General features: G+C 42.7%; 1 protein-coding gene across 2 annotated transcripts in view; it reads left to right on the forward strand.

Annotated features, from left to right (window-relative positions):
- Positions 1 to 19,472, forward strand: part of CPNE4 (copine 4) — a 327,733-nt gene that overhangs the window by 299,335 nt on the left and 8,926 nt on the right. For both annotated transcript variants that reach the window (XM_054021033.1, XM_054021034.1), the window contains 2 exons: positions 14,068 to 14,119; positions 18,392 to 18,525. In XM_054021033.1, coding sequence (XP_053877008.1) covers positions 14,068 to 14,119; positions 18,392 to 18,525 — 186 coding nt within the window. The remainder of the gene's footprint in view (positions 1 to 14,067; positions 14,120 to 18,391; positions 18,526 to 19,472) is intronic.

Consider the following 19,472-nt stretch of genomic DNA (forward strand, 5'->3'; position numbering starts at 1 on the left):
TTCTTCGGATGCATCCGAAGAAGTGGGCTGTAGTCCACGAAAGCTTATGCTCTAATAAATTTGTTAGTCTCTAAGGTGCCACAAGTACTCCTGTTCTTTTAGAGGACTATGTTACTCTGCTGGCTACAATTCCTTGACAAGACATCTGATGGCGATAGTACATTATAATTGGCAGCATGAAATTCTGCTCCTTTTCCAGCAGAAATAATCAGCCTACAGGTTTTAATGGTGGTGCCAGTCTGACCAGCATATTGGCAACAGCGTACTTCTGTTACCCCTCAGTAACAGATTACCTGACTTTCAAAGGAGTCAGAGGTGCTGTAGGAAAGACAGACACACCATCATGGAGTGATTTCCTAGCTAGGCAAAACTGTTGTTTGCACACTCCTTTTGAAAACCATACAAGCAAGCACTCATAGTAAAGTTGGGGACTTGCACTGAACATCGCAACTCAGGGCACATAGGAAGTCTCAAATGCAGTAGCAAGAGCTGCCCTTGTGGTGGTAAGGAATTGGCCTCATGGGACTTAAGCAATGTGTGATGGGGTGTCCGCCCTATACAGGGCTGAAAGGACTAAAGGTGGCCAGGCAGGCCTATGAACTCCATGGGGTGCACCTGGAGGAGGAGCCACTAATTAGAAGGAGGCTCAGCTGGGCAGGAACAAGCTGGGGTCAGTATAAAGCCTGGGTCGAGTGAGCAGCAAGGTGGCTACAGGAAGGCAGGGAAGTACACTGCAGTTAGTCCCTGAGTGGAGAGAGTTGGTAGGCTGGCAACTCTAGGGGGGTGGGGTCCAGAGGAAAGGCGATGAGTGGAAAGAAGCCCAGGGCAACAGCAACAAAGGATCAGACCATGCAGAGACCTTGGCTGCTTGTTGTAGGGTCCTTGGGCTGGAACCCAGTGTAGAGAGCAGGTCTGGGTTCCCTTACCAGCCACTGGGGAATGGCAAGGGTGCTGGAGACACCAGACAGACAGCAGGTCAGGGAGAACTGTGAATTCCCCAGAAGGGGAGGACCTTAGTGACCTGACCAGAGGAGACTGCAGATCTGGGATTTATCTGCGGTGGCTGCAGACCAAGACAGGATGGGGGAAGACACCGCCAGAGGGAGAGTGCAAGCCTGGCAGAGCTAATTCCCAGGACGGCCAGAAGGAGGCACCTCTAGCAGTGAGAAGACCCTGTGACACAATGACAGACAAGAACTAACACAAAAGGGAGATGGAGATGGGTTCAGGAGAAGTCATTTTAAACCTGCAAATTCAATTACTTGTAAATTGAGTGTATGCCTGGGCAAAGAGGGCCACAAAGCACACAGACTTTCAAATGGAAAAACAGTGGACCAAAGGAACATCTGCAATCTGCTGAATGCGAAAGTGTCATAGAGATGATGGAGCTACAATGGTATGACCTCAAATAGTCAAATGAAAACCCAAGGAAAAGAATAACCAGGCTACAGCAACAGTTGGGGGACCTGCAAGAAACTTGGTTTGAGCTCCCACAAAAGAGAGAGCCCCATCAACACTATGCTGAGCAAATAACTGGTGAGGAAGGAGGAAATCAGTTTAACTATGTGAGTATATGTCTGGTAATCTTAACTAGCACATGCATGTACAGCTGAAAATGATATTCATAATCATCAATATGGCTGTTCAGTCCGTCCTACTGATTATCTGCATGTCTGTATGCAATAGCTATGTTCTCACATAGACTATGTCACCTGCTCTTGCTCCCAGCTTTGTTTTATCTCCTTTTCTAAATTAGTTAAAACCTGTGTCCCCTGGGAAGAAGGAAATAGGTCTCAAAATTGATACACTAATAAGGGTTATTGCGGGAAAAGGGACATATGTCTACACTGTAATTAGACATCTGTGGCCAGCCTGTGTCAGCTCACTCGGGCTAGAGAGCTTGGGCTAAGGGGCTGTTTAATTGCACTGCACACATTCGCTCTGGGACCCTCCCACCTCACAGTGTCCTGGAGCCTCCAGCCCCAGCCAGAAAGTCTACACTGCAATTAAACAGCCCCTTAGCCTGAGCCTCATGAGCCCAAGTCAGCTGGCCTGGGCCAGCCATGAGTTTTTAATTGCAGTGTAGACGTACCCCCAGTTGCGAAATATTCCTCAGGAATTGTCTCACCTGGGAGAATCCACATTAGTGGTAACCGTGAGACAACATGAGGTCCAAATAGGAGCCAACTAATCATTGTGCAGTTACAAGATGAGAAAGAACCAGAGCAATGTAGCTGTTAAAAACAGTGGAGACGGTAAGTGTACAAAGTGCAGGTCTTATTCATGTAAAATAGAAAAAAGGCCCATAACTTACCATTAAGTGGGCATTAGGGTTTATAAAGTAATCACTGAACATTTCATTGATAGTCATAATCAGTTGTATGCCATTTACATGCAACTTGGCCATAACCTGGAAAAACTCTGGGTCAGTGTCTCATGAGTACACTGAATCATTATAGTTTTCAAAAGAATTTATGTAGGCTTAAGTGCTGGACAGTTCAGACTTTTTTAGTACATGTTGGGCTTCTCTTAGTAGTTAGGGATTGATGTAGGAAGGTAATAGTCTGTTGTTGGCTTCAATATATTCCATCCTATTCATCACCTCCTAACCTCCTCCTATTTGCTGCATTAAGTGCAATGCCCAACAGGCTAACTATTGTTCTTTACCGGCAAAATGCATCTTCCACTTCCAGACCTGAGGAAGAGCTCTGTGTGGGCTGGGAAGCGTGTCTCTCCCACCAACAGAAGTTGGTCCAATAAAGATATTCCCTCCCCCACCTTGTCTCTCTTCCACTTTAGATTGACAGTGTGGAGCAATGGCAATGTGCATCTCCCAGGCAGTTCAGAACCTTTTTGAGTGTGAGCTCTTTTAAAAACATGCTTCTGTACACAGTGTCTACAGTATTTCCCTTGCGTGAACACCTCTGTTGTGCCACATTGACTGACTGTGATATTTTTCCATATTTCAGCTCCAAATGAAAATACTCAGATTTGATTCTTTTCCCGCTAGCAGCTAAAGAGTTTGAATGGCTGTTTCTGGGGTGGGACAAGAAATCCTTCAGAGCAGAAATAGTGACAAGTGGCGCACACATCATTCATCATAAGCTCCAGCAGTACCATCTGATGTTTTGCAGTATGATAATTCTTCTCTGATAATTCTTCTCTTCATCAGTCTGCCCTCCAACCCAAGTGAGCTAGCACTGTAACTCAGAGAACACCGATTGCTCAGACTTGGACTAGAATAGGCCTGTCAGACATCCACCTCTCTGAAAGTGACAGTTCTGTCAGACAATTCTGAGGTGTCAGACAATTCTGCTGTGTTACTGGTAGATGAACCCTAAGATAGCAGTGATCTTTATCAAGCAGAGCTAGATATTACTGCTACAGCTGAGCAAAAGCAGTCAGATCCCTCGGAGACTGAAAACGCTTCATTCGCCAGCCCAGAGCAGAACACACAAGTTGGAGCACATACATGTTATCCCAAGGCAATATGCTATACTGATCACCCATGTCTTGAATAGCGCTTATATAGAGAAGTCATAAAAAAGAACAGGGAATGGCAAAAAAGTATGGATTCAGAGGATGATGAGGAAAATCGCAATGAGGAGGATGACGAAACGGGGAAGACTGACCAAACTTGTCTTTTAGAAGACATGACACAGAGTAGTGGTCGCAAACCACACACCACCATAAAAGACATCGTTAAAATAGAAAAGGAGCAGTTAAAATTGTGTCAAGTCCCTGAGAAGAGAATTGCCAAAAGTTAGAGAACTTATTTAAAAAATAAACAGAGACAGATGCCTGAATAGCCATGTGTAAGGAGCAGCATATAGAATGCTGTGTTTAGTTTTTTTACGTATCAGAGGGGTAGCCGTGTTAGTCTGAATCTGTAAAAATATATGTGATATATGCCATATATGTACCAGCAATGCCCCTCTGCTATGTACATTGGCCAAACTGGACAGTCACTACGCAAGAGGATAAATGGACACAAGTCAGATATCAGGAATGGCAATATACAAAAACCTGTAGGAGAACACTTCAACCTCCCTGGCCACACAATAGCAGATGTAAAGGTAGCCATCTTACAGCAAAAAAACTTCAGGACCAGACTCCAAAGAGAAACTGCTGAGCTCCAGTTCATTTGCAAATTTGACACCATCAGATCAGGATTAAACAAAGACTGTGAATGGCTATCCAACCACAAAAGCAGTTTCTCCTCCCTTGGTGTTCACACCTCAACTGCTAGCAGAGCACCTCATCCTCCCTGATTGAACTAACCTCGTTATCTCCATACTGATTTATACCTGCCTCTGGAAATTTCCATTACTTGCATCTGAAGAAGTGAGGTTCTTACCCACGAAAGCTTATGCTCCCAATACTTCTGTTAGTCTTAAAGGTGCCACAGGACCCTCTGTTAGTTTTTTTTAAAACTCTCCATTACTCCTGAGAGAGATGCTAACTTCCCTAATGAAACATCCCAGCTGTGTATGTTGTGAAGACTGTAGGAGAAAACTTGGCTGCAATCACAGGATCAAAAACATATTCAGGATTCTGCACCTTTAGGCTATGGTAAGCATGAACCTGACCATACTTCTCCTGTTAGTAGCCAGCCTTGACCTTGAAACATGTGTACACCTGTGGCATTTCCACCCTTTTAGAAGCTAGGACAATATGTGACCAAAACTACAAATAAAGCCTGCTAAATGCGGACATGGCAGACCAAGGAAGAAAGGAAGATCCTACCATCATGAGTCCAAATTCTTTTATCAACTGGTTGATGGCTATGGAAACTGTGCAAGATGCTCTTTAGTAAACTATAAAATAATTTTAAAAAAAATGACAAGCTTTGCCAAGTAGAAATGCTCTTAGCCAGAGTTGCATGCAGTGCAACTGCCAGACTATTATATTATTAAGCACACTGGAAATAATAGCTTTTGACTGATGATTCTATGCATTTGACAGTGTCTTAAGAGTTTGCAAAATATGATGCACTTCTGGAATTGAAATTTCATTTTCAGTCTGTCGGTGGCTTAATATTGTTCATTCATACGTGAGTGTAAAACATTGTGCATCTCAGTATTTATGTTTATATGCACCCAGTACATTATTGTTCATGCACCCTTGACAAATTGTATTTGAATAAGTAATAAAGCATGTTCCTAACCTTCACTGAATTTGTCAAATCGTTTTGTCAGGCAATCCAAGTACTATCAGCATTGATGTTGCAGGAAAACAGTGAAATGTTCAAAGTATTGTGTTCCTTGTACAGAATCTGTTCAAAGTGCTGACTGTAGTTGTCAGGCCAAGTTGTACATAAGCAATTATTAGTCATTAGTTCATGTATATGATATTGCTCTGGACTGTGCATTGACACAGCAGTCACATCTTGGTAGTGAAACCCGTGCTTAGCTACGGTCTCGCACAGTTTGCAATGCTGAACGAGTTACCCAATGGCTTGAGAAAGAAAATAGTTGGCAAATCAATACTTTATGATCAGACCCTATGTTGTGCACTTGTGTTTTAAAAATAATCCAAGGTCTTTTCAGTTAGGGTTACCATATTTAACAAATAAAAAAAGAGGACCCTCCACGGGGCCCTGGCCCCGCCCATTTTCCGTCCCAGCCCCGCCCCAACTCCACCCCTTTCCCGCACTAACTCCGCCCCTCCCACTCCCAGCCACGCGAAAAGGGCTGCCCGAGCGCTACTGGCTTCACGGTGTGCCGGGCAGCCCCCAGATCCTGCGCCCCTGGCCGGCGCTTCCCCAGCACAGCTGGAGCCTGGGAGGGGAAGCGCCCAGCCGGGGGCGCAGGGTCTGGAGGCTGCCCAGCAAACCGTGAAGCCAGTAGCGCTTGGGCTTCGGGCAGCCCCTATACCTCCGGACCCTGCGCCCCCAGCCGGGCACTTCCCCTCCCGGGCTCCGGCGGCGCAGGGTCCGGAGGCATTGGGGCTGCCCAAAGCCCGTAGCGTTCAGCTCTTAAACAGAGCTGAAGAGTCAGGGGAGGAGCAGAGCCGCCGTGGCCGGAGGCTCTGCTCCTCCCCTGACTCTTCGGCTCTGTTTAAGAGCCGGGCTGCCCGAGTGCTACCAGCTTCGGGCAGCCCCCATGCCTACGGACCCTGCGCCGCCGGAGCCTGGGAGGGGAAGTGACCGGCTGGCGGCTGGGGTCCGGAGGCAAGGGGGCTGCCTGAAGCCCATAGCGCTCGGGCAGCTCGGCTCTTAAACAGAGCCGAAGAGTCAGGGAAGGAGCAGAGCAGCCGCGGGAGGGGAAGTGCCCGGCCGGCATTTTCCCGGACATGTTCGGCTTTTTGGCAATTCCCCCCGGATGGGGGTTTGATTGCTGAAAAGCCGGACATGTCCGGGAAAAACCGGACGCATGGTAACCCTATTTCAGTACTTTTGCAAGAGTACACATCTTTGAAACAACCCACTGGCGTATGGGCTAAGGAAATCCTCATTATGGCATAATGACTAGAGTTGGATAGGAATTTTTCAGTTAAAATTTTTTTCATCTGAAAATGCATTTGTCAAAACTGAAACTGTTCACTGGAAACTGAAAAGTCCATACATCTGAAGAAGTGGGTTTTTTACCCACGAAATTTTATGCCCAAATAAATCTGTTAGTCTTTAAGGTGCCCCTGGACTCCTCGTTGTTTTTGTTCACTGGAAAGCGTCAGTTCGACTAATTTCCTGTTTCACAAAATTTTTGCAAAAAGTTTCAAAATTGTCAAAATATTTCATCTTGACATTTTCAAATGAAAAGCTCAATTTTGGAGGGTCAGAACAACTTTTCATTTTGAAATGTAAGTTAATTTATGATTTTTTAAATGTTTAAAAATGGAAATAAAATGTTTCAAAGATCTCAAAACAAAATGTTTTGATTGACCGATCTGAAATTTTTGGGGGATTTTCAGTTCATAAAAATATTCACAATTGTGACGTTTCTCCGTGATTCAGGACTGGAAAATGTTTTGAAATCTGGAATTCTTGTGGGACAAAAGCAGTTTCCCATCTACTCCTAATAATGACATCATCTTGTAACAGTCATGGCTATAAAGATGAATTTCAATTATCCCATGGCTAGGGACAGTCCTAGGCTCTTTGGTATGCGAAAATCCGTGTAATATTCCTGCAGTGAATGTTAAACTAGCCATATTGCAAGCCTCTAGGACAGGGGTGGCCAACCTGAGCCTGAGAAGGAGCCAGAATTTACCAATGTACATTGCCAAAGAGCCACAGTAATATGTCAGCAGTCCCCCACCAGCACCCCGCCCCGCTCCCAGTGCCTCCCACCCACTGGCAGCCTCCTTGATCAGTGCCTCACGCTCCCTCCCTGCACTTCCCGATCAGCTGTTTCGTGGCATGCAGGAGGCTCGGGGGTGGGGGGAGAGAAGTGAGGCTCAGCAGGCTCTGGGGAGGGTGCGGGAAGAGGTGGAGTGGGGGCAGGGCCTGTGGCAGAGTTTTGTTTAATATCTTTATTAATGATCTGGAGGATGGTGTGGACTGCACTCTCAGCAAGTTTGCAGATGACACTAAACTAGGAGGCGTGGTAGATACACTAGAGGGTAGGGATCGGATACAGAGGGACCTAGACAAATTAGAGGATTGGGCAGAAAAAAACCTGATGAGGTTCAACAAGGACAAGTGCAGAGTCCTGCACTTAGGACGGAAGAATCCCATGCACTGCTACAGACTAGGGACCGAATGGCTAGGTAGCAGTTCTGCTGAAAAGGACCTAGGGGTCACAGTGGATGAGAAGCTGGATATGAGTCAACAGGGTGCTCTTGTTGCCAAGAAGGCTAATGGCATTTTGGGCTGTATAAGTAGGGGCATTGCCAGCAGATCGAGGAACGTGATCGTTCCCCTTTATTCGACATTGGTGAGGCCTCATCTGGAATACTGTGTCCAGTTTTGGGCCCCACACTACAAGAAGGATGTGGAAAAATTGGAAAGAGTCCAGCAGAGGGCAACAAAAACGATTAGGGGTCTGGAGCACATGACTTATGAGGAGAGGCTGAGAGAACTGGGATTGTTTAGTCTCCAGAAGAGAAGAATGAGGGGGGATTTGATAGCAGCCTTCAACTACCTGAAGGGGGGTTCCAAAGAGGATGGAGCTCGGCTGTTCTCAGTGGTGGCAGATGACAGAACAAGGAGCAATGGTCTCAAGTTGCAGTGGGGGAGGTCCAGGTTGGATATCAGGAAAAACTATTTCACTAGGAGGGTGGTGAAACACTGGAATGCGTTACCTAGGGAGGTGGTGGAGTCTCCTTCCTTGGAGGTTTTTAAGGCCCGGCTTGACAAAGCCCTGGCTGGGATGATTTAGCTGGGAATTGGTCCTGCTTTGAGCAGGGGGTTGGACTAGATGACCTCTTGAGGTCCCTTCCAACTCTGATATTCTATGATTCTATGATTCAGTGAGCAGTCCCCCGGACATTGGAATGTTGGTGCTTGTAGCTCCAGCCCTGGAGTCGGTGCCTATACAAGGAGCCGCATATTAACTCCGAATGTGGTTCTGGAGCCACAAGTTGGCCACCCCTGCTCTAGGAGATATGGTTATAACCAGACTGTAAATAATTGTCCTTTACCAGGTGCTTCGGAGAGTTTAGTTTGTGCAGCAAACTAAGAAATACCAGGCTAATGTTATGTAACCATCACTGATGCTCTGATGAAGTTATCTCTCTGGGAGTAGAATTTATTTTCTGGAGCAGAAAGCCTTACAGGTGCTCAAATGGTTGGAACCATTTATGCATTGTCAGCAATTATTCCGTGACACTCCTTGGGGACGTTTAGTGCGGGTGGAATGTATCCGTGTGTTGCTTCTTTGTAATTCTTTGCACAGCTTAATGTACCACATAGTCAATGTTTCAAATGTTAGTAAACTAATACTGTACTCATCCTTTACGTGTGGGAGTTTGTGGCATTTAGGATTACCTTGCTCTGTCAAATTTTGATCCATTTGACCCCATTAGAGCAGATCACAATATCATGCCTAGTTCTGAACAGCCAACTGGCATTACTACTTCCCACAAGGTATAACTGCATGAAGCATTTCCCAAAGTGCAGTGCGTTGAACGTGCACTCCTGCCACCAGGTTACCAATTCAGAAGAGCTATTGAATGGTAGTGTGTGACTATCCTGTTGTTCCATGTGGAACACACACCATCTAGTGCATCACTTCAGGGAGCTCAAACATCAGAATCAGGTTTGCTGAGACCTTTCAGCCTGATAACCCAGCTCATGTTAAATTAAAAAAAAAAAAAAAACACTCTTACTTATTGCAGTGTGTTGAAAACAGGCGCAGCTGGGGCCTGATCCAAAGCCCATTGAAGTTAGTGAAAAGACATTGATTGACTTGAAGGAGCTTTAGATCAAGCCCCTGGTGTACTGCAGAGGGGTTTGCAACATACAGCAATCCTGCCTAATAGGAGTCCAAATCAAGAGTCGCAAAATCTGTCACCTGTATGGAAGTCCTTGCTAATCTGGTCCCTTTTGTATCTTGGCCCCCTTAGGAGATGCTTCTCAAGCCAGTGTCTGTTCTTATCTACACACCTCCTTCTCTCCCAACTTAGTGGAGTTGGAACTATGGAAAAATAAGAGCAGATATTGGCTGTGAAATCGCAATAGCAATTTGAGTGCTGAACAGTGATTATTCTGTCTTCCCTATAAATTCAATACGATATGGTTCTATATTACAGAGTATGGAATGTAAATAGTAACTTTGCATCACATGAAAAATACGAATCTATTCTTAGTGATATCAGTGCAAAACTATAGTACTTCTACCTACCATAAACTGGTAAATCCTGCATGCCCCTATGTTGTTTGAGCACATATGTCATAATACTTCACCTATCACATTTTTTGGTTGCTTGCTGTCATAAACAACTCTATGTTGACCATACCAGTTAGCCTTCATATTAAATTACTCAAGATTTATTGATTTTCTCCCATTTTCTCACAGACACTCCTTGTTTCATATAAAAAGCTTGCTTAAATGTCACAAGACCTTCTCTTATCACTACTCTATTAGTATCTGTATTATTTTAATGCTGAAAAGCTCCAGTCAGGCCCCACTGTGCTCAGTACACTACACACAAATAACAAAAAGATGGTCCCTGAGCCAAAAAGCTTACAGTCTAAGCCTATATGACGAGAGATGACAGGCGGTACAACAAACAGACACAGGGGAACACAAGGTGAAAGTCACATTATGCAGTGAACAGAGGAGAAACAAACAGAGGGAGATTGCCTGGGGGAAGAGCCCACACAGTGTTTTGCCTTTCAGGATTCTGCAAGCAGTAAATATATCATCTAAGGAGGCTCTTGATACATTACAAGGTAGGAAATATGGATAGTGAGGGATCGGCTGTCGTGACCTGCTTGGGATGTGCCATGTTTGTCTTTCTCCTGGAGGATAGAAATTACTTTGCAGATTATGGGGCTCTGGGAAGAAGGATAAAAGAGTTTGGGGAACAAGTGATGTTCTCATCCATCCTCCCTGTTGAAGGAAAAGGCCCAGGCAGAGATAGTCGAATCGTGGAAGTAAATGGGTGGCTACACAAGTGGTGTTGGCAAGAGAGCTTTGGCTTCTTTGACAATGAGCTGATGTTCCAAGAAAGCCGGATACAGTGCTGGGATGGCCTTCATTATCAACTACTGGGAAGAGCATCTCTGGACATCGTCTGGCCCACCCGATCAGGAGAGCTTTAAACTAGGTTCTATGGAGAATGGTGACAAAAATCGGGACAATGCACATCTAGGCTCAAGTAATGAAGACAAGGGGAAGGGGCTAATTTCTGGAGAAGGAGTATGGGGAACAAGCAGGATGAACTGAAAGCCATGGTATATGAAGAAAATTATGACTTAATTGGCATCACAGAGACCTGGTGGGACAACTCCCATGATTAGAGTGATTTGATCAGTGATCACATATCAATGATGTGTGGGTTATCACCGGAGATGCTGTAGAGAGGAAGATCCTGAGAGCACCATTTCCCGAAGTGTCCTTGGAGGGGCAGGAAGGCCTAAAAACGGGGACATGGAAGGTGTATACATTGGATGTGGGGATAACTGGTTTCCTTTTCCTGAAGGGGGCTCAGTTTTCAAAAGTTTGGGAAAAGCTACCTGAGAGACAACCATCACTGGCCTTCCACAGGTGGTGCCTTTCTTGCTAGAAACCAGGACTTAACCATTAAAACAATCTCACATCTGTGCATTATTCCTGATGGTCCATTGCTAAGAGAATTTGAAGAGGTGCCAAATGCTTGTGTCTTCATCATATTTCCTGCCCCTTATTTAGGGTAGATTCTGCCACTCTTACTCACACTGAATAATCCCTTACTCAACAAGTAGTGCCACTGAACAAAATGGGACTGCTCTTGAAATAAAACACCACTCAGTGTGAGTACGGATGGCAGAATATAATATCTGTTGTGCTGACAATATTCTTCCTCTGATTATCATGCACATTTGCTAGATTTGTGGTTTCCTCATTAGCCTAACCTGATCAATAAGTATTTCTGAAATAAGCACATGGACCTTGGTGCTGCAGCACTGAACCAGATGAGTGATGTTAATCATGATGATATGTCAACTGTTACAGCCACAAAGACCTACGCAGTGTCATGGAACTATTTGATTTGCAGTTATTTTGCTATACTTTCAGCTACATTAGGGATTAGGAAAATTAGGACCCAGAAACACTGAATAGCCATAGAATTGAACAAATGAAATAGTGGTATGTGTCTATTGTGATCCTTTTATCTTTTTGCAGAGACCTACCTAGTAGAAAACCTAGCAGACAGAAAGAATGAATCTAGTGAACAACAGCAAAATTATTACTGAATGAAAACTCACATAACAGTGCTTCGCAGTTGCAATTACCTTTGGCCTGCAGCCGGCTGTGAAACTGGCAGATAGCAGCTGGTCTTCTGGTCAGATAGTGCCCTTAAGCATGTAGTTTGGCCAGCCAGAAATGTTCTGGAACACCTCCAAAGTGTATCTGACAATCTTGCAGTTTCATGTCTGCTGATATTGGAAAATGTGTGGTGACTTACTGCTTTTTCTTCTACAAAGCAAATGGGGCTGCATGAGTGAGTGGCCATCTGATACTCCATGAACGTGACAACCAAAACCTGGTTTTAGCATACCAAACTTTGGGTTGGGCTTGGGATGAGTTCACAGACTTCTTGATGGATGCTGACTTAATTCCTTTGTGATACTGGTAGCTACCCAAGTATCTTTTAAATATACTGCTTAGTATCTTTTAAATAATGGTAAGCATGATCATAGTGAGTAAGACTACAAATGAGGGTACCATATTTTCTACCCAACCCCTCCCGCTCCCCATTACAGATATGATTAAGAGTCATACGTTTACAGAACAACCTACCCAACCTTTTTGATGTCTCTCTCCAGAAAATATAAAACATGTCTAAAGGAGAAAAAACATGAGTTCCACTGGTGGAGATCATGCAGGGCCCATTCTAAAGTGAGTTAGCAGGTTCTATTCAATATTACAGCAGTTACTGGACTTGTCCCAGCCCATTTATGTAACCATTAAGTGGGTGGAGCCCATCATGTTGCTTTTTGTGGACAGCAAAGAGTACTGCTAGCACATAACCTTTGATGTCTAAGTATGATAAAGTTACCTGATCCTATCTTTCAGAACTATACCTTTGCAGGTGACTGATGTTACCATATTTCTTTGTTAACCAATCTCCCTTTTATGCAAAACAAACCCCCTTTATGGCTTATGCCAGCCACTCCACACACCATCGGTGCGCAACCATATTTAGGCTAGCAGTACAACACTGATAAGTCTCATAGATGCAGTTTCAAAGGGTCAGTCTCTCTTAACATGCACTTATCCCACCATTACAGTTGCCACATACAGTTTATGGATAGTCAACGTGACACAGAATTTGGTCCAGATGTTTGAAATGTGTATATTAAGAAAAGGAATATGGCCGATAAGTGACAGGGCAGTGGAGTTAAAGAGAGTAAAAAGGATGAGGACTACAATGGTGGAGGCAGGTGGAGAAAAATGGAGTCTAGAACCAGAGAAAGATGCAGACCAGGGAGAAGGGACCAGCCCTCAGAAATGGAGAGGTGCTTCAGAGGAGAACATCAGTCCCAGCAGAGCATCGCTGCGGGCTCCAGCGCTGCGAGTGCCAGAGAGCCAAAGGGGGCCAGGAAACCGATTTGTTAAATGTCTAATATGTTTCCATGCCACCACATTTCAAGTTTCCTTTTTAGTTAGAAAACCTCCCAGTTTTTGCATTTTCAGTATTTTTTCTTAGACAAGGACCCAGGAGAAGGGGAGCTGTGTGTATTTTATTATATAACTATTTTTGTGAGCATGGTGGGGCATTTGCAACTCTATTGACCCTTAGAAGAACTTTGGTGGTTGAGGGTTGGGTTTTTTTTTTATTTTTTTTTATTTCCCTACCCCTGGTTCAAATTTAAGCATCAACCTATCTCAGCTTCATCAATGTATTTATTTGTATTTTTTCCTTCATCATAATAGGCCAGATTATGATTTTCGGATTCACACTGGGGAGGAGTTACTCCCCTCCCCCGTAATCCCATTGGTTTCATACGAATAACTGCTCATCACTGTGAATGAGGGGGTTACTATAGACCCAAAGTTATTTTAATAGTGATTTTACAGTGTAGCATAATCTTCTTTAACTCTCATCTTTCAACTGGAGAGAGCATGTCTCTCAATGTGTCCTGAAATCTAGGCCATTCTTTTGTGACAGATGTTGGCAGTGCCGTTTCTGCAGCGTATTTACTGAAGTTCTCATGGGCTGAAGTGTTTTTTTATATTCTCTTTTTTGTTTTTTTGTTAGCAGCTACTTCTTTGATTCCAGCAAATTTTCTTGTCCCTTCAGCTCTGCAGGGAGCTCCGACTCACTCTGCATTTCAAATTGACTGGCTCCAAGTTTAAAAGATTCCTGTGGTTTAACACAGAAAGCTTGTAATGGGTGTTTGGAAACTGAAAAACAACTTGGAATCATTTTTCTGAACTAAAGTCTGATTCTTTTTTCCTTTTTGTCAATGTGTAGGTCTCGCATGACTTTGCAATCAACTTTAATGAAGACAACCCAGAATGTGCAGGTAACACTCGCATTAAGGAAAGCAGATTGCTGTACTTCCGCCATATGCAAAGTGGCGAGTGATTTTGGGAGCTTCAGCTTGTAGTGTCCAGCATGAGATGCCTGATTTTTAGAAAGTGCTTAGCCTCTACACTCTGACAATCAGATTGTTTTTAAAGTATGTCAAATTGGACACCCAGTAACTGAGGCTCCCAAAGTCACTCGACACTTTTGAAAACTGAGTTTCCAGTGTTTCCTTATTTTTGCCTGGATACTCAGCTCTGGTTAAGGGAAACTCTGCACAGCTCAGGATGATGGGAGATGCAAAGGCAGTCTTTGCACTCCCTGGATCCAGGGCCATCTGTGTGCACGGCCAGTCCCCTGACATAATTTGACTGCTGTAAATCACACCAACTGCATGTGGTGTCAAGGGCTCAGAACAGCAGTTGTGGATCACTGTATATCACCATATCCCCTTTCCCTTAGTTACTCCAGCGATGCAGCACAACTTGGTCCCAACTCAATGCGGAATTTGGGCCTTTGATTTCTAGCTAAGAGCTGAAATTAAAAAATAGCACTTACTGCTAATCATCAATAGTTAAAGGATAAAATTGTTGATTAGATTTTGATAAATGTGTTGTAGTTATCAGTGATGGGCAGTAATGATTGATGCGTTTACACTAATACGTAGTGACATAACTCACTGCTTACTTTGTACAAAGTATTAGAGAGAGAGAAAGCACACTAGAGATTTAGAATATTCTCTTTTTATCAGCAGAGGAGGGAGTATTGAGGGATCCCATGAGAACACATAAGAACACAAGAATGGCCATTCTGGGTCACACCAATGGTCCATCTAGCTCAGTATCCTGGCAGGTGAAAAGCAAAGGGACGGGAGAGACATTCCATAGTTGTGGTTTGAACTTACCATTGGCTTGTTTATTTTGTTAGTTTTTTTGTTATTTGTTTTACTTTGTCATGTTCTGAATTTAGGACTCAGTCATCTAATCAATTAATATTTAGACTGCAGGGATATTTAAGACTGAGAGGCGTAGGAAGACATGATGCAGCATGGGAATGTCCGAGGGAGAATTTTAAAACCACACTCAAAAAAACCTCCCAAAAAAATCTCAAAAGGGCTTATCAAGTATAGCATTGTGGATTATACTCTGATTTGGGGTTCAGAACATGTGGGTTCTAATCTTGCTAAGCCAACAGCCTGGTGGGTGACCTTGGGCAAGTCCCTTCACTTCTCTTTGTCCCACTTTCCCCATCTATAATACAAAGATATAATGACGCTTATCTCCTTTGTAAAGCACATTGAGATTTACTAATGGAAATTGCTATATAAGATCTAGGTATTATTATTATTCAGTTCTCCTTGGTACCATTAAAAATAATTCCAGTTGGATGAAAGTGATAGAGAGACCACAAAGCATCCAGTTTAATCATTTGTTGCAACTCCCCACTGCCTGCCACTGACTCTTCATTAATTCCTGAACCAATTATTCTGTGATCTCTCTTTCAGCTTCCTTAAATACCCTATATTTTAATTGTCAGAACCCCAATATATTCTGTAACGAGAGGGTACTTCTGGAAAAAAAAGGTGAAATAAAGAGTGTAAGGGCCCCACTTTTTCCCATATAATTTATTTTATACTTACGAAAATCACAGAAAACACAGCTAGTGTGATAACAAGTTCTTGCCTAATGCTTTTGGTGCAGACCAATAAATTGATGACTCCTTTGGTGAAAAAGCATTCTTCTGATTCACTTAGAAGTAAAAAAGGAAATCCCATTTTGTATGTGAATAGCAAACTGTCAGTGGCCATTAGGGTACACTGACATCAGGAAAAAAGTTAAAGTGTCATTCTATTCTGAATAGTGACTGAGTAAAGATCGCATCTCCTTACTCAGAAAATCAGCAGCTAAAATAATGTTTATTGGTTTTTACTCCTATTAGCACTTTAAGCTAACACAGCTAAGAAAGTAGGAACTGGATTATTTTCTTAGTTGCACATGAGCAGAATTTCTTACTAAGTTGCAATCAGTTACACCTATGCAAACGCATTAAAACCACTGAAAACTCTTACGGATGCACAGCTGTAACAGAGAGCACCATTTGGCCTGCAGAACCTTTATTATTGGTGGTCATGCATGAGATGGAAGGAAACCCAGCTTGATTCTTTGAGTGCACAGTAGGTTTGCAGGCTAGCATTTAAAAAAAACGTTATTTGTAAACTGAACACATTTGATATGGAAATCGTTGGGGCAAACAATAAATATTGAACCCCATGATGCCATTTTTTATGGAGTCACTTTTTAGAAGAGAAGCAAGCTTTGAACACTCTGGGTATTTAAATTCAATTGTTTTTGTGCATGCTCACATACTATTTATTGTTTGAGAAAGAAAGGTAACTGAGAGGTTGTAGAGCCTGCAATATGAGCAATTATCTTTGCTTTCTTTTTGTGTAGCTCCACACACACTCTCTTTGCATTTAAATAGCATACTTTATCCAAGGAACTCAACGTGTATTACAAACCTTTATGAATTACACTGTGAAGTAAGTTGTATGTAAGTTAATAGGGCAATCTGAAAAACAAAGGGATGTTCAAGGATGACAAACAATCCAAGAGGTAATAAACTTTAGGCTAATGGGCATTTTATTATAATATGACGGGAGAGTAAATATTTTCTGATGGCTATTGCTTGAGGATATAGGCGAAAAAAGGTATATTTAGTATACCTTCCCCTTTCCTGGTTTAGAGAAACCCTTTGAAATATACCAGACTCCATGGGATAGGATTTATTGTTGTGTATTTTAATATATTTTTATTAATAAATATAATACATGCATAAACTTTATGTTTTGTGTTTTTATTTTAATAAAGTTTGCAGGCCTTAGTGGAAGAGACAATAAGTAGATCTGGATCAGATCCTCATCGGTTTAAAACTGGGTGTTAAGCAAAGGGACCCCGAAGACAAAGGATTTCTGCTCTGCTATGTGTTGTCCTATCTAATTTAACCTCTCTGGAGTTACTGGTGAAAAGTTTGTAACATGTAGTAGGCTTACAGTCTAACCAATAATCACAGCTAGAATTAAAGAGCATTCTTTTAACTTGTAGTGCTGTAAGTGGCAGGGAAAATAAGCTCAGTAGGTACATAACTGTCTAAAAATCAAGATGTTCTATTCTCCATAGAATTTGTATAATGTAATTACAGCCTCCTTTGAGTTGTTATGGTTGTTTATTGGGTCACTTTCCACAAGTTCCATTGAGAGTTCCTCTTAGGTACGAGATCAGTTTAGGATCAGTGAAATAACATCACTGTTCAGCCTCCTTCTTCAAAGTTCTTTGGTCCTTTACTTTCTTACTAACCCTCTAGCCTTGTGCTTTGGGAGTTCTAAATTTTGAAACTACTGCACTTTGCATTAACACACCAGGAAATTCCTATTCTCAAGGAACAGGAGCTGAAAATACCAGTACCCGAGCTCCAATCTTTACACGGTGTCTGCAAATATAATTTATGTTGATCTGCCTAAGTTCCCACTTCCCAGAGATGAAAGAAGAGTGACACCATGTCCAAAAATGGCTCCTTCTTCATCAAGACCTGGTGACTGAAGTACATTTTGCAGTAGACAGCAAAGTGCCTTTCTGTTACCTTTTAGCTTTTACACTTTTTGCTCAGATTGAGATTTAACTTGTGGGAACCATTATTCAAATTAACCTTGAAAAAATATTTTCCATAGCACCAGGGAAATGTATTAACAAAGAGGGAGCCTGCTGATAGCTGCTTTGAAGAAGCAGAAGTAAATCTTACTGTAAAAAGAGAGAGAACTGTCAAAGGGGTATCATCTTTTCATCACTAAAGTCTATATTCCTTGAGTATGCACATTCACTGGCGCCCAAGTGATCACTTAGCGTCTATACTGAAGATGATGAGTCTAATGCATTTGCAAATTGTGCATGTTAACTCCAACACAGTACAGCTAATCCCTGCAAAATGTGTACTAAGTGCTGGTAGTAAGGAGAAGAGCAGAGTAATGAATTATATATTACAAAACAGCTATAGGAGGTCAGGGCAGCCGGACACAGCTTCTTTGAAACAATCTTGCAAATTCACAACTGTACAGAATAAATTGACTGAGGCAGTTTATTCCTCATGTGCTAGAATTGCACCAAATCATTTAAAAATTGATCAAGAGTCTTTAATTTGCAACTTAAACATGGTATCAGATATGTGCTCTTTGTTACCTTCCTTCTTAACTTTCTCTGCTTGCTCATTTTTATATAAGGGATACAAGGAGTCGTTGAAGCATATCAGAGCTGCCTTCCTAAGCTACAGCTTTATGGGCCAACAAACATTGCTCCCATCATCCAGAAGGTGGCTAAATCAGCCTCGGAGGAGACTAACACCAAGGAGGCATCGGTAAGAATAGCAGCAAACTGCAAGCTATGCTAGAACCTATTTGTCTTACTATATATTGGATCTTTGCTAGTCAGTCATGATCTGGGTCATTTTAATATACCAATATATGAATAATTTCTCAATGCTGCTATATCTTAGCAGCCTCCATAAATGTCTTCACATAAGACAAATAGAATCAGGGTCACATAGGTGTCCTGTACTTGACATTTTCTCTGATAAATATTCCCAAGTTCAGTTCTAAAGCCTGTTTTTTCCCCAATCCAATGTAATATAAATTGTGGCATGATGTCATATCAGGAAAGATTGGGCCTGATCCTCAGCAGGGGTAAGATGGTCTGGATCCCTGGAAGTCAAATGGCTACCCTTGAAGCCAATGGAGCTATGCCCATTTACATCAGCATGGGATCCGACCCAGATGTTTAAAAACCTTTCTGTGACTAGCTCACATAACTCTGTGAGATGCTTGGATGGGAGGTGCTATAGATGTGCACAGTGTTGTTATCACTGTTTTATACATGGATAAATAATCACACAGGAGAGGACAAATGACATGCTCAAGGCCTACAGCGAGTGGGTCATGGCGACTGTGCCAGACCCTGACACAATTATCCTTGTGAGCTTACTCCAGAATTTCATGACAAACATCCCACAGAAAAGACACAGAGCTCCATTCATTGACCAAGCACTCAAAGGTAAATCCCTGCTTGCCCACCATTCCTACTAATCATCTGTCATTTTTATACAGTGTGGGCATTTTCTTCATATTGCCTGCCATTTTTTTCTGTTTTCACATTCCGTCTTCACCGTGTTACAGTGTGATTTCTGCCAAACCACTTGATAGCCAGTAGATCATTGATGCGATTGCACTAGATGCTTAGATACTAGAGTGATGGGTGCTACAAATGATTAGGAGGCACAGATTTTATTTAGAACTTACTGATTTGTAA

This window comes from Malaclemys terrapin, chromosome 2 (assembly GCF_027887155.1).
Source record: "Malaclemys terrapin pileata isolate rMalTer1 chromosome 2, rMalTer1.hap1, whole genome shotgun sequence".
Lineage (NCBI taxonomy): Eukaryota > Metazoa > Chordata > Testudines > Emydidae > Malaclemys > Malaclemys terrapin.